Here is a 13,399-nt window from a genome sequence, read left to right as displayed (position 1 = left end):
CACCTCTAAAGGTTTCTCCTGATCAAAATGGGCAGTTTTTTCCTAAAAAAAAAGTGTCTATATCGGTCATCGGGAAGAAAAGTCCTGACACTATTTTATGAACACGTCTTTGTCATGGAAGTCTGATCTTGCAGACACAAAATATGACGTGAAATATGGATGCTTCACATTTTACTGCAAATACTCTTTAACGTTCTGATTTGCTTACAGTATTATTCAAAAGCAAAGTACAAAAATATTGCACATTAGAAGTGGATCTGAACATCCACATATGCAGTGTTGTAAATCGTACTTGAACCTGACTTTACCTTTCTACAAACACTGTCTTTGAGAACTTTGAACAGGTTTCCATATTCTTTATGGTTCTCAGGATCCTCTATCCTGCATATTTAAGATGTATCACCAGATGTGACTTGTCCTTTATTCAATGCTAATTAATGTAAAATATCTAAAATAGTAACAAAATATCTGATTAAAGTTGTGTTAGACTACGCCTCCTTCAGTCTGATTGGGTGGTTGTACCCACAACCTGAACCCATGATGCATGTTCCTGTGTGATTGGTGGAGCTGGTTGAGTCCTCAGCCTGTCAGACAGTACTGAGGGAAGAAAAGCCCTGAAGGGAGGATGAGGAGGATTAGAGCAGATTACTGAGCATTTTATAACAGCAGACAAGAGGAAGAAGAAAGCACAAACACCAGTTAAGAGATAAATCCTGACCAACTGGGTAAACTGGTCCAAACTGATGCAGTGAACTGGGACCAGCCTCTCAGAACAGACTCTAGGAGGAAGGTCGAACCGCTGGGAGCTGGTCTGGGGTCAGCAGGCAGCGTGGATGGACGGGTTCCAGGCATATGGAGCGGGAAAGGCCGGCGGCGCCTTCGATCCCCTGACCTTCATCAGGCAGCCTCAGACCATCATCAGGATCCTCTGCTGGGTGAGGCTCACGATGGTTTGGTTTGGTTCCCAAGTTTACTGAGTGGCTAGTCCTGGCGGGATTTCATTGGTCAGTTATGGGAGGTCACGCTCTGATTGGTCGGTTTGCCTCATCGTCCAAACTAAAGCTAAGAGTTTCTGAACATCTGTAAACAAGTGTGGACTGCAGAACATCAAAAATGTTTAACTGAATTACTGTCCAATCGCAATACATGATGGTTCCTGAAGCAGATAGATGGATGGATGGATGGTTGGATGGATGGATGGATGGATGGATGGATGGATGGATGGATGGATGGATGGATGGATGGATGGATGGATGGATGGATGGATGGATGGATGGATGGATGGATGGTTGGATGGATGGATGGATGGATGGATGGATGGATGGATGGATGGATGGATGGAATTATTCTAAGAGCAACTATTTATCTCTTTCAGATAAATAATCTTCTAATTTTAATTTTGCTGGTTGATAACCTGTCCCAGAATTTATTGTATTAAACAATATTGTTGTTCTGAGACCATTTTCAAGTAATATAATGGTAATAATGGTAATTAGACATCATGAAAGATTTCTGATTGATTTATTTAATAATGTGTTTGTACCAGATTTAACAATCACTGCAGTAACACTTTATTTGAAGGGGGGTGAATAAGACTGTAATGACACTTTCATAAACATAACACCTGTCATGAACAGAATTACACTATTAAAAATATAAACAAGGGCACAATGCAACCTTTTAGTTTACTGTAATCTATAAAAAAAGAGCTGCCTGTTTGCTGCAGTGGAGATGAAGATGGTCCATTCAGGAAAGCAGAGCTGCATCAAACTTTAAGGTGGAACTGCAGAAAAAAAAGAAAAAAACAAAAGCAAAAATTGAATTGTTAATGCATGTCACTATGGGAAAAGCCTACTGAGTTTTGCTTAAAACTTTTTTAAACATTTAAATCACACATCTGTCTCATGAAGTGAATTTTTTTTGCAAAACAAACTTATTTGTGCATGTCAGAAATCTTTTCTTGATATTCTAAGTTTTTGTTTGACTCAAAGTTTTGCTTGTGATTCTCACATGACGTCATGGGCAGGACCCAAAATCGCAACAAAAGATTTCTGATGTGTGCAAATAAAAGTTTATGTTTGGCAAATAACTTTTTAAGTTCACAAGACAAAAATTAGTTATTTAATTTAAAAAAAGTTTTTTAAACAAAAGAATTTGTTTTAAAAAAGAAATCATTACAATTCCAAAAGTTTTGATTACAATTTTATTTAATTTAACTGAGGTCAGTTTATTTTCCCCCACTGAATAGTTGGGGAAAAATTTAACTACAAACTCTGCGAACCAGACCCTAAACTTAAAGTCTGGGTTGAGTTTTTCCCCCTTCATTAATGACATACATTATATCTATCATGGTAAATCAGGGTGAGTTATTTTTAACTCTAAATGAATATCCTTGTTGGACTTTTATTTAAGTGCTATTCTCTTTCAAGACACACTTACCTAACGCCAGAATAAATGCAATGTACATTATGCAGCAAAGGAAATTAGAAGATCTGACATATCCATTATGGAGATGATAAGTTTTAAATATATATATATATATATATATATAAAATTAACCAAAAACTGTTCTGTAATCTGGAACGTTCGCTATGCTGAGCTCCAGTTAGCCGCTTTATCGCACTGCGCGAGAGGCAACTGCGTCATGCGTCACGGGCAAAAGGTCAAAGGTAACAAGGTGACCGGAAGGCTTATTATGTTGTACAAAATAATAATAATAATAATAATAATAATAATAATAATAATAATAATAATAATAATAATTTTAGTACATGTTATTATGTGTCAGAAGAGGGCTTTGAAAATAATAATACCAAAAAAAAAAATTTACCAAAAGGGCACTTTGGGGCAAGGAGCAAAAAGAGCAGGTGCTCAAGCACCCCCTGCCCCCCCCCCCCCCCTCTGCACGTGCCTGCTTTTAATACAAAGTTGACATTATTCAAAATGTCTTTGTTATGACAACTTGACATTAACCAAGAAATCATTGCTGTTTAAACTTTACCTTTAATAACATAATGTTACCTAATTTTTAAAGTGCAATCAGTAATACTTTTATAACAAATTTATATCAGTAATGATTTCTTGGTTATTGTCAAGTTGTCATAACAAAGACATTTTGAATAATGTCAACTTTGTATTAAAAGTGTCATAATTTACCGAATGACGCTTTATGACAACAGTCATAAATATTCATGAAGGCTTATTCATGTTCATGACAGGTTTTTATGACAGTGTCATGTCAGTCTTATTCACCCCCTTCAAATAAAGTGTTACCATCACTGCTAACTGGAGTAAAAGCAGGAAAATATCAGGATGGATAAATAACTTAAATTAAGTCTTTTTGTGAAATGTAAATATTTAAGAGTCTGGAAATTGTAGAAAAATTAATTCAAAAATCTAGATTAACAATTTGAAAAAGCATATTTTGAATTGTTTACTGAACATATAGTGTAATAAAAGAATACATAGTTACACAAATAAAAGCAAACAAGAAAACAGATCAACATTACAGTATATTTACACGTTCACAGTAGTAGGTAGAAGTATAAACTTATTATTACTCTCATCCCTCTTGCAGCAGCAGCATAATCCAGTAAATTACTATTCATGTTAACTTGATAATAAAATAATTTCTTAATTCATATTTTCTACATTCATATTCATGGTGTAATAGATTTATATTAGAAGTAATTTTTTAACATGTTATAATTGTTTTTATATCAGTATATCATATTACAATAATAAGATGTTTTTCATGTTTCCTCTTGTATTTTGCTAGTTTTGGTGCCAGTTCAGGTTGTGTGAATTACCTCTGCAGAACCACAGGCTTGGATGATTGTTGTGTTTCTGCAGGGCTGACTGCAGGTCCGTTCTGTGGTTCTGTTAGCTGGTCAGTTTCCTCAGCTTCAGTGTGACTCAGTCATGAGACCAGCTTTAACATTCCTGAGGCTCAGCACAAGACTTTTAGAACAAAAGCTCGTTGTCTCAGACTCTGTTTCGATGGACCAGACCGGTTCTGATAAACACCAGATGCAGCAGAACTTTGATCGGTAGCTGGAATATTTGCATAATCCGGTTCTTTGACGAGGATTCAGGCTGGAAACTCCCAATCAGATCATTGATCAAAAATGATCTGATTTTGTTGAAAAGATGGAGTCATGTGACTCCAAGCGCTACATTTAGAGATAACATGACTGAGGTCACATGATCACAGCAGGACTCTGGAAATATAACAGGAGAAGAAGAAGCTCGCTCTGTTGTCTTTCTGCTAACGTTAAGACTTTAATCTTGTAATATTAGGACTTTATATTTGTATTAAAAAGTAAAATCTCTTAGGCTACATTCACATAGCAGACGAATGCAACCCAATTAAAATCTTTTCAGCCTCCCAAAAAATCTGATTTGTGCCACTTCCATGTATGGAACTAAAAAAGTGTCTGCAGTCAGAACGGTCATGTTGCACTTAATCCAACTTTTACGTCATTAATGTGAGACAAGCATCATAATTCTGCACCAGAAGAAGCCAGGCTGGATGTAAACAATGACTGAAAAAAAATTAGAATTATGACATCATAAATGAAGTCTGTGTCAGTGAATTGCATCGCATCACAATCTCACCTCTCTTGGCTCTGACTCCACATCCAAACAGACTTTTCTGCTGCAGTCGATGCTCCATTAAAGGTGGTTGCTGTTAGTTGTGTTTCTTTTTCTTATCTTCCTTTGTCTTATTATGGTTTTGTGAAGATACTGTCAACTTTCACTGCTGAATAAACTTTAAAAATGATCCATACTGAATACTGTGCTGCTGTGTGACATTACCGTTCTTCTTCTGTTGCTTCAGTCTGATTGTTTGGGTGCTGTTGAATGAACGGTCACATAAAAAAATACAGAATCAAGGAGCTCTCTGCTCCATTTCTACCGCTAAATTATGTGGGCTTCTTCTTCTATTGGGTTTAACTGCCAGCTTGTTGATTAATTTGAGCACTGCTGCCACCTAGTGACTGGAGGCATGTTTATCAGTTAAAGCTGCAATATGTAACTTTTAATAAAATATATATTTGTACAGTTAAAATTGTCTTTATTCTGTGACAGTTTCATGTAAGACAGATAATCGAGCTCTTCTGCCTTCTCCCAGTGCTCCCAGTACTAACAACAGAAATACACTAATCAGAGCCAGGAGGAGGGTCTTAGCGCTGTCAATCACTCTCACTCTGTCCCATGCTTTTTGCTGTGCTACAGCTAGTTCACCATAACACAGCCTGCCATGAATGCTATTGCTAGTTGGCTAGCAGAAGCTAGCTAACTAGTAATATATCTCTTCGGCTACCCGCATTGATTGGCAGCACTAAGACCCGCCTCCTTGTTCTAATTGGTTGTTTTTGATGGGAGCGGTGCATTTCTTCAATATGCACTGCCGTTGAGACAATGGCTGAGGTCTCAATCCCCAGCCATTGTCCTCTACATCTAAATCAAATAAATTCCTCCTCAGCAGGCCTTGAGGAGGCAAGTTGTTCATTTAATTTTGGAGTTCTGGTTCTGGGATGGTACCGGAGCTAACCGCCTCCTCCCTGCCCGCAGCTCTTCTCCATCGTGATCCTGGGATGTGTCGCCAACGAAGGTTACATCAACCGTCCCGATGAGGTGGAGGAGTACTGCATCTTCAACCGCAACCAGAACGCCTGTAACTACGCCATTGCCATGGGAACCCTGGGTTTCCTCTGCAGCGCCGGTTTCCTGGCGCTGGACGTTTATTTCCCTCAGATAAGCGGGGTGAAGGACAGGAAGAAGGCCGTCATGTTGGACATCGGGGTGTCGGGTGAGATTCCACCTATCCGGTTTTAGAGCCTGAATGTTTCCGTGTTCATTTCTAAATGCAACATGTGTGTTTTCCTTCAGCTTTCTGGTCTCTCATCTGGTTTGTGGGTTTCTGCTTCCTGGCCAACCAGTGGCAGTTTTCCAATCCTGAAGACAATCCTTTGAACGAAGGCGCAGATGCCGCCAGGGCTACCATCATCTTCTGCTTCTTCTCCATCTTCACCTGGGTATGTAGCAGAACAGTCTGTCTGCTGCCACCTGCTGGTCAGACAGTGGTAATACTGGTTCTACCTGAACCACCATGCTGGTACCAGTTAACTACTACGATCCATTACTGTGGTTCTGTCCGTTCTTTATTGTGTTGGTGATAATCAACATCAACGTATCTGCAGGACCGTCTGAGTCTTCAGCTTTATTTATGTGTTCATTCATGAATTGATAATTTAGATCAAATGTTTGAACTGATTTTTCTCCTTTTCCTTGTTTTCTTCTGTTTGTTATCATGTCGCCTTTTATCTGGTCTTTTTGTCTGACGTTTCTGATGATGTCCTGTCAATGTGTTCCATCATGTTGTTGCTTTGTTACTTTTCTCTGTTCTGTGTACCTCTTCCATGTGTTGCTGTCATTGGGTCTTCATATTGTTGCTCTGTGTTGATGTTCCATGTTGTTTTTCTGTTTTTGATTTTCTTTCTTTTTGTGCTGTTAATCTGTGTTTCATCTATCTGTGTTACTGTTTCATCCTCTGTGTTGTTCTGACTTGTGTTACTTTATGTTCCGTGTTTCTGATTATGTGTTTCTTGGTGTTACATGTTGCTTTATGTTGTTATGTTTTGTTCTCATGTTGTTCCACGTTGTTCCTTGTTCTGTTTCTTTTTTCATGCTTCTTGTTGTTTTATGTTTCTCATTGTTACATTGTTTTTTGTTGTTTTATGTTGCTATGTTTTGCTCTCACGTTCTTCCATGCTGTTTCTTGTTGTTTCGCCTTGCATCTCATTGCTTCATGTTCCAACATGTTTCTTGTTGTGCTGCATTATTTCCTGTTGTTCTGTGTTATTTCTTGTTGTTACATATTGTTTTATGTTGCTACGTTTCATTTTCCCTTTCTTCCATGCGGTTTCTTGTTCCATGTTTCTCGTTGCTCCATGTTGTTTCTTGCTGTTCCATGTTGTTTCTTGTTGCTACATGTATCTTGCTGTTCCATTTTGTTTCTTGTTTTGTTTCTTACTGTTCCATGTTGTTTTATGTTGCTATGTTTTGTTCTTCCATGCTGTGTTGTGTTGTTGTATGTTTCTTTTATCTGTTTCTCGTTGTTCCGTGTTGTTTCTTGTCGTTCTTCCATGTGCCTACAGGGAGGCGTCACGCTAATGTCGTTGGAGCGTCTGAAGAGAGTCTCGTACGAAGAAGAATACAATAAACTCTTCACGCCTCCTCTCTCCTGAAACAAAGCCTCGCCTTTCTCTCTCTCAGCCAATCAGGGCCAAGCATCCTTCCCAGTTCAGTACCTCAACTCAGTCTGAACTCTGATTGGTCGGTTTAAATTTCTGTCACACTCCTGTTGCCGTGGTAACAGAATGATGAGGCATGGACTCTGAATGTAAAGCAGGACGCTGAGTTTAACTGCAGACTGTCGCCCCCCTGCTGGCTTTTAAAACAATGCATGTTAATAAGTATTTAGACCTGAGGTTTGAACTACGCAGCAGGAACTTCATGGTGACAGAGACAGGTAAGCTCAGCTTCATCAACCTGTCTCTGTCACCATGGCAACTAATGTTGGAAGCAGGTACAGACCTCCGCCATCTGTAAATGTTTCTGATAAGATTCTGTCATGTAAGTTCTGTTGTGAAATAATGATTAAACCGCTCACCAGTTGAAGCTTTTTCCTGCTGTCTGGGAAACCTGTCAGTCATTTTAAGGTTTTATTTTCCAACCACCGCTAGGTGTCACTGTTTCACCATCATTTTACCTTAGTTTATTCTTCCTCCTGCTGCTGCGCCGTCAGGACCTCATCCATCCAGCTTCTAGATGTCCTTTAATTAATTAGTTAATCACAATTAATCGCATTTTATTTGAAAGCCATATATTTTGACAAAATGAGCAACATTTTCAATTCAAAACCCATTATTTCTGCTAAATTATTGAGTAAATAGACGTATGAGCTCAACAATAAAGATATTTATCTGTTACTCAGGTTCTTCAACTACCAGATTGGAAGAAAGTTCAGCTTCTCAGTGTTTCAAGAGGTCCTGATCATTTATGGCGCTTCTTTAGAAATGTCTAGATCACTTGTGCTGCTGTTACATGTTTAGCATTGAGATGCTCGAATAGCTTCATTGATAGACTAACACCTTTTAGCACAAATTGAACACAACAAAAGTCTTTTCCAGCGACCCATCAGATCGTTTTTTGAAGCAAAAGTTAAGCCACAATGGGCCAAGAGAAGCGGTTTTATCTTCCATTTCTGTTGTTTGCGGATGTCGGTTCTGAGTCAGAGTTACCAGCGGACCGGAAACATGACACAAAGGTTTCGGTCTATGGACTTTGGTATGTAGAAAGGAAAAATGTGATTAATTGCGCAAAAAAAAAAAAAAAAAAATCAACGAGTTAAAATCTATGTAATAAATTAATCAAAATTAACACTCGTCTGTTTTTATTGGTTGGTCCTCCGTATTAAAGCGTTCCTCTCATTTCACATCATCTTTTACTATTTTCACTCTAAACTTTTACCTCTATGGCAGCATAGAGGTAAAGCTTAGAGCATATTTTGTTCACCTGTAGTACTATCATTGTTATTGCATACATCATCTGTGTTAAAACACCCGTGTTCTATTTGTTGCTGGTATGAAGGTGTTTCATGAACCACATGACCTAAATTATAAACCCTGCTTCTGGTTCCACTCATGACCTACCTTATGGGGCCAACAGGAAGTGCTGCCATGTTCTGGTGAGCTGAGTAAGCCACGCCTGTATCATGTTGTCTGTCACATGCTAACAGTGTCTGTGTTACTTTTAACCTTATTAATTTGCTTCATGTTTTTCTGACATGTTTCAGGTCTTCATGAATTCTTTCTGAGACATGAAAGGGGCTACATTATATAAATGTGACTTTTTTGAACTTTTCATGATGTTATAATGCTATTTCCTCATCCAAAATATATCTGGAATGTTGCCTTGATTCTTTGATGTATGTTTGATAAATCATTTAATCTCCATGGCAACCATTCAGCTCTACAAAACACCTGGCTGGACCTAGCCCCGCCTTCAAGGCGCATCTCCTTCTCAGAGTTGCAGTTTCCAAGAGCTTCCGTCTCACAGAGCAGCCTTCTCCTAATCAGCTCCTTCAGACTAGCCAGGAGCAATTAGCAAACACCTGGTAGAACTGTGCTTCTGCCAAGCTCCTTATAGGAGTCACTTCTCAGAGCAACGCTGATAAAAACGTTGTTGAAGAGTTAATTAAAAACCCATGTGATGAGTTTCAGAAAGAACAGGACTTTTTAAAGAGACAGAGGCCCAATTTAAGGACTTAAATTACAAAGGCAAATTTCTTTTAAGACATGTTTGATATATACAACATTTTTAGAACAACTGAAGGTAACATGGTTACTTGACTGCTGAAAAATGGCACAAAATGCCTGTAAAATACATAATACTGCCCCTTTAATGTCCTGCATAAATATGCCTTTTTAAATGTTCTCCCCTAACATGTTAACATCTTTCACCACCTGCACGCTTAGACATGTTAGCATGCTACATGCACATGCTATGATGTTTTGGTCATAATATTGCTCCGTTTTAATGTTCAATCATTTTATTCTGTTGTAGCATGTTAACATCATGTATATACTTACTCTGACTTGTTACGCTCATGGTGAATAACATGTTGATGTTCTTTATGTTTAGTGAGTAAAATATGCTAACATGTTTTACTGACATGTTAGCATCTGACAGTGAAACATGCTGTGTCTTGTGTTGTTTTTCAAATGTTCATTACTAATTACGGACATACTATTAACATTTTCAGATCTTTTAACGACTTTGTCTGTTTTTCTGACATGTTTTCTTTCCGTGTTTCCTCTGATTTGTTCATACATGACCCCAAGTCGCTCTGTGTGTCTGCAGGCGTTCCAGTCTCTGCTGGCCGTCCTCAGGTTCAAACAGGGAGCAGACACCGTCATCTTCAACCAGGACTACGTCGATCCAGAGCTACAGGAGCCTGTGGAGGCTCCGCCCACATACGAGTAAAGCTCCGCCCACATACCGCTGTAGAGGCGGGGCTTACATTGATGTTAAGGAACAAGACATAAAACTGTTTAGTGTGATGATGTCACTCAGCTTGAAGGCGTGGCTTCTGTCTCCACAGCCAATCAAAACCCAGAACAGTTAAAGTTCTGGTCTTTAAGTTTGTTCTTATAAAAGTGTAAATCTGCAGGTATTTTACTCCACATGTGGCCATGTGAGATCAATAAACACTGGACATTATTGACCTCTTAGGTGGAAAATGTTAGTTTTCTTTTAGAAAATTATGGTTTTGTTTTGCTTTGAAGAACCTTGAAAGAATAATGTGTGGAAATGCTTGGAGCATCTTCTTTGTATAACTGAATTGCTGTGAGGCACAGCGCCACCTGCTGGTCAGTGACTCCTTCTTTGTATTTTATGGTGCTGTATTCTGTTTTGACAAACTGTTGTTAAATTATGAGGTGCGTTTCAGTTTTACAAGAGCTCAGTCTGCGGTTGGTGCAGTGAAACAGATTTATTGTTTACTCATCGTTTCCCTGAACGTGCTGCGACCTGCAGGATTAAGAGAAGGAATACTAGATCTGCACCTATTTATGGCTTTATTATTCTGTGACTCAGAGACAGACTATAAACTGACCCAGTTAAAGCCTCCAGGCTCCAAAACTGAGTAAGATTTTATATAATACTCTCATTGTACCGTATTTGAGTTATTGTGTGGAAGTTTGGGGCAATATATGCAAAACAAACATTAAAAAAACAGAAGACTACATCAAGTGGAACATTAGGAACATACAAATCCAATAGTTTTGAAATTCTGGGGCCTTGTAAAATTCAAAATTGTACAATTTATATTCAAAGTAGGAAAATATCAACTTCCACACAATATTCAAAATATGTTTGGTGACAAAGAGAGGCGTTATTATTTAAGAAAAGAAGGAAATAAATTAAAAAAAATCAATATATAAGATCAAAAAAGTTTTTGTATATGAGTGTGTGGGGTAGATTTGTGGAATAGATTAAATGATAAGCTCAAAGTACAAATATGAACCAGTTTAAAAAAAACAGTACAAAAAGGAGCTTTTTGGATATTATGCTGTATAGGATGGATGTCTCAGATAACAAAAATGCTATTATTGATGATAATATGTAAATAAATGTACATTCAATGATGAAAATGTAAAATGAAAGCATCACTTAATGTGGGAGGATTTTAAGGGTTTTATGTTAATATGTGTGAGAGAGGCAGGAAATAAAACTGTAAAATTACGTTAATTGGAATGACATTTTGTCTTACTTTTTTCCCCATTTTTTTATTTGTCTTGCCTGTTTGAAATGAATAAAGACATGGGAATTAAATGTAAACTTTGACCTGACTGCTGCAGGGAGCATCGTTGGGGTCTGCATTTCTGAAACTCTGCATTCGTGTTAAGGGAGGACCAGCACAAAGTTACGCTTCGTTCACACATGAGGCAAATGCGACCTAAATTCACTTTTTTCTCCCACCAATGTGACCTATATCTGACTTAAAAAAAACTGATTTGTGCCACTTCAATGTGTGGAAATAAATCAGATTTCACTCTTTACAAACCATCTGCAGTCTGAAGGACCATGCCATGTTTTACAGCCAGAGATAATAAATCTGATAAACAACTGAAACTTACAATTTTAGTTCTGACAGAAGTTGCAGTCAATGCTCCACAAAAGGTCGTTAGTTTCTTTTTCTAAGCTTCTTTTGTCGACTTCGGGTGCTCAACAACTTTAACTTTGATTCACAGATGGCAGCACACGTTATTCCGAAAACATTGCACTGCTGTGTCTGGGTCACTCTGGGTATTTAACACAAAAGTCTAATTGCAGTTGCATTTAATTAGTAGTTTGAACGACAAAAAAACAATTGGATTTCAGCAAAAAATCAGATCTGATGTGAACTTAGCATTGGAAGGAGAAGATGGTGGCCATTGAGGATTCTTTGTGGCAATGGTAGATTCAGCAACCAGGGCTGATCAATAAAAAGCACATAAAGCTAAGGTTTATTGTTTAATTTATCATCTATATATTCCAAGCTGAGGTTTCCATCAGGTTTTCACCTCATTGTGTTCTTCCTGTTCCAAACCTTTACATAAGAACTATCGGGTAGCAGAGGGAGCTACTGCAGGTCAGCAGCAGTAATGAACCCTCCACCTGAGTTCAGATTATTTCTTTGACGAACATAACTGTAGTAGGTGAGGACGTCTGTCAGCTGTGTGATTCACCTGATCTCCTTGATGGGTTTTATACTTGATGACTCAGCAGGAAGGTTTTTCCGAAAAGCAGGAATGCGAATGAGTCGCTGCCGACTCAGACTGTTACATTCTGCTTGTTTGTTGTTTTATTAAAGAAAAAAAGACAGAAGACACATTATTAGACACATGAAATGGGGAGAACATTTAATTTTCCTGCAGCTCATATAAATTCAATATTTGAATTTGATTCTAATTTCTCTTCACTGCTCAGTTCCAGCTTTCTCCCATTGAACTGGATTGTCATACAATTTTTAATCTGACCAATCAGCAAACAGAAGGAAAAGTTGTGAATAATGAGGTTTTCTGCACTGTTTTCAGCAAAAACAAGTGAACAAAACCGTTCAGTCTGTGTTGGTCACACTTCCAAACACTGAATTAGCATTAATGGCCATCTTGTTTGGCTCTGCACTTCTCTCTTCACAATGCGGGACGGTTGTTTACAACGCAGGCAATTTCTGGTAAGCTTCATAGTGTTGAACTCGCGCATTATTTTATAAATTATAGATCACTTATTCTTAAACATGGGGAACTAATATGTAGTTTTTTACTTTTTCTTCTTTTGCTCTTAACTTTGGTTTGTAATTTTGCTTATATTTCCTCCTAATTCATGTAATGCTCTTTGAATTACCTTTTTGCTAAAACTGTGCTATATAAATAAAATTACCTTGCCTTACTGACCACGACCAAACGTCAGCGATTGGGTAAAATTTTAAACTTTAACAGAGTTCAAGCAATTATTTCTCAATAGCTGAGACACTGTATGAAGCGAAGCGTAAGAACAAGGTGTTGGTTTTTACCAGGCTGAAGACTGGTTGGTATGATGGTAAAATTAAAGTTTTGGGAACAAGTCAGAGCCTGTATTTACAAGGTTTTTTTTTTTACATGCATTTTAAAGTATCACATTAAAAAATGTTGACACAAATGGCAAAATTTTAATAAACATACATTTTTCAAAAGAGTTGTTACATTTGCTTGAGGTGGTTTTTGGAGTTTGCTAAAAAAGAGTTAAAGCTTAAAAAAGGAGATGGAAACACATTTGCAGAGTAGCAAACTTTCCCATTTGTAATAAT

At 37.8% G+C, this 13,399-nt stretch overlaps 1 protein-coding gene across 2 annotated transcripts; it reads left to right on the top strand.

The window, feature by feature from the left end:
- The first annotated feature begins 626 nt into the window (after window positions 1-626).
- Window positions 627-10,767, top strand: syngr1a (synaptogyrin 1a). 2 transcript variants are annotated; one of them, XM_015009186.2, is made up of 4 exons: window positions 627-935; window positions 5,578-5,815; window positions 5,896-6,041; window positions 9,931-10,767. In XM_015009186.2, exons 1-4 carry the CDS (start codon window positions 834-836, stop codon window positions 10,051-10,053), a joined length of 609 nt encoding a protein of 202 aa, XP_014864672.1. In that variant the 5' UTR covers window positions 627-833; the 3' UTR covers window positions 10,054-10,767. The 2 variants fall into 2 exon arrangements, with proteins under 2 accessions (XP_014864672.1, XP_014865447.1); XM_015009961.2 differs by lacking the exon at window positions 9,931-10,767 and adding an exon at window positions 7,164-7,691.
- The last annotated feature ends 2,632 nt before the right edge of the window (window positions 10,768-13,399 follow it).

Source organism: Poecilia mexicana, unplaced genomic scaffold (assembly GCF_051168715.1).
Source record: "Poecilia mexicana isolate PSO_F unplaced genomic scaffold, ASM5116871v1 scaffold_8, whole genome shotgun sequence".
Lineage (NCBI taxonomy): Eukaryota > Metazoa > Chordata > Actinopteri > Cyprinodontiformes > Poeciliidae > Poecilia > Poecilia mexicana.
The sequence above is the reverse complement of the archived record's forward strand: the minus strand, read 5'-3'. Positions and strand labels throughout refer to the sequence as shown.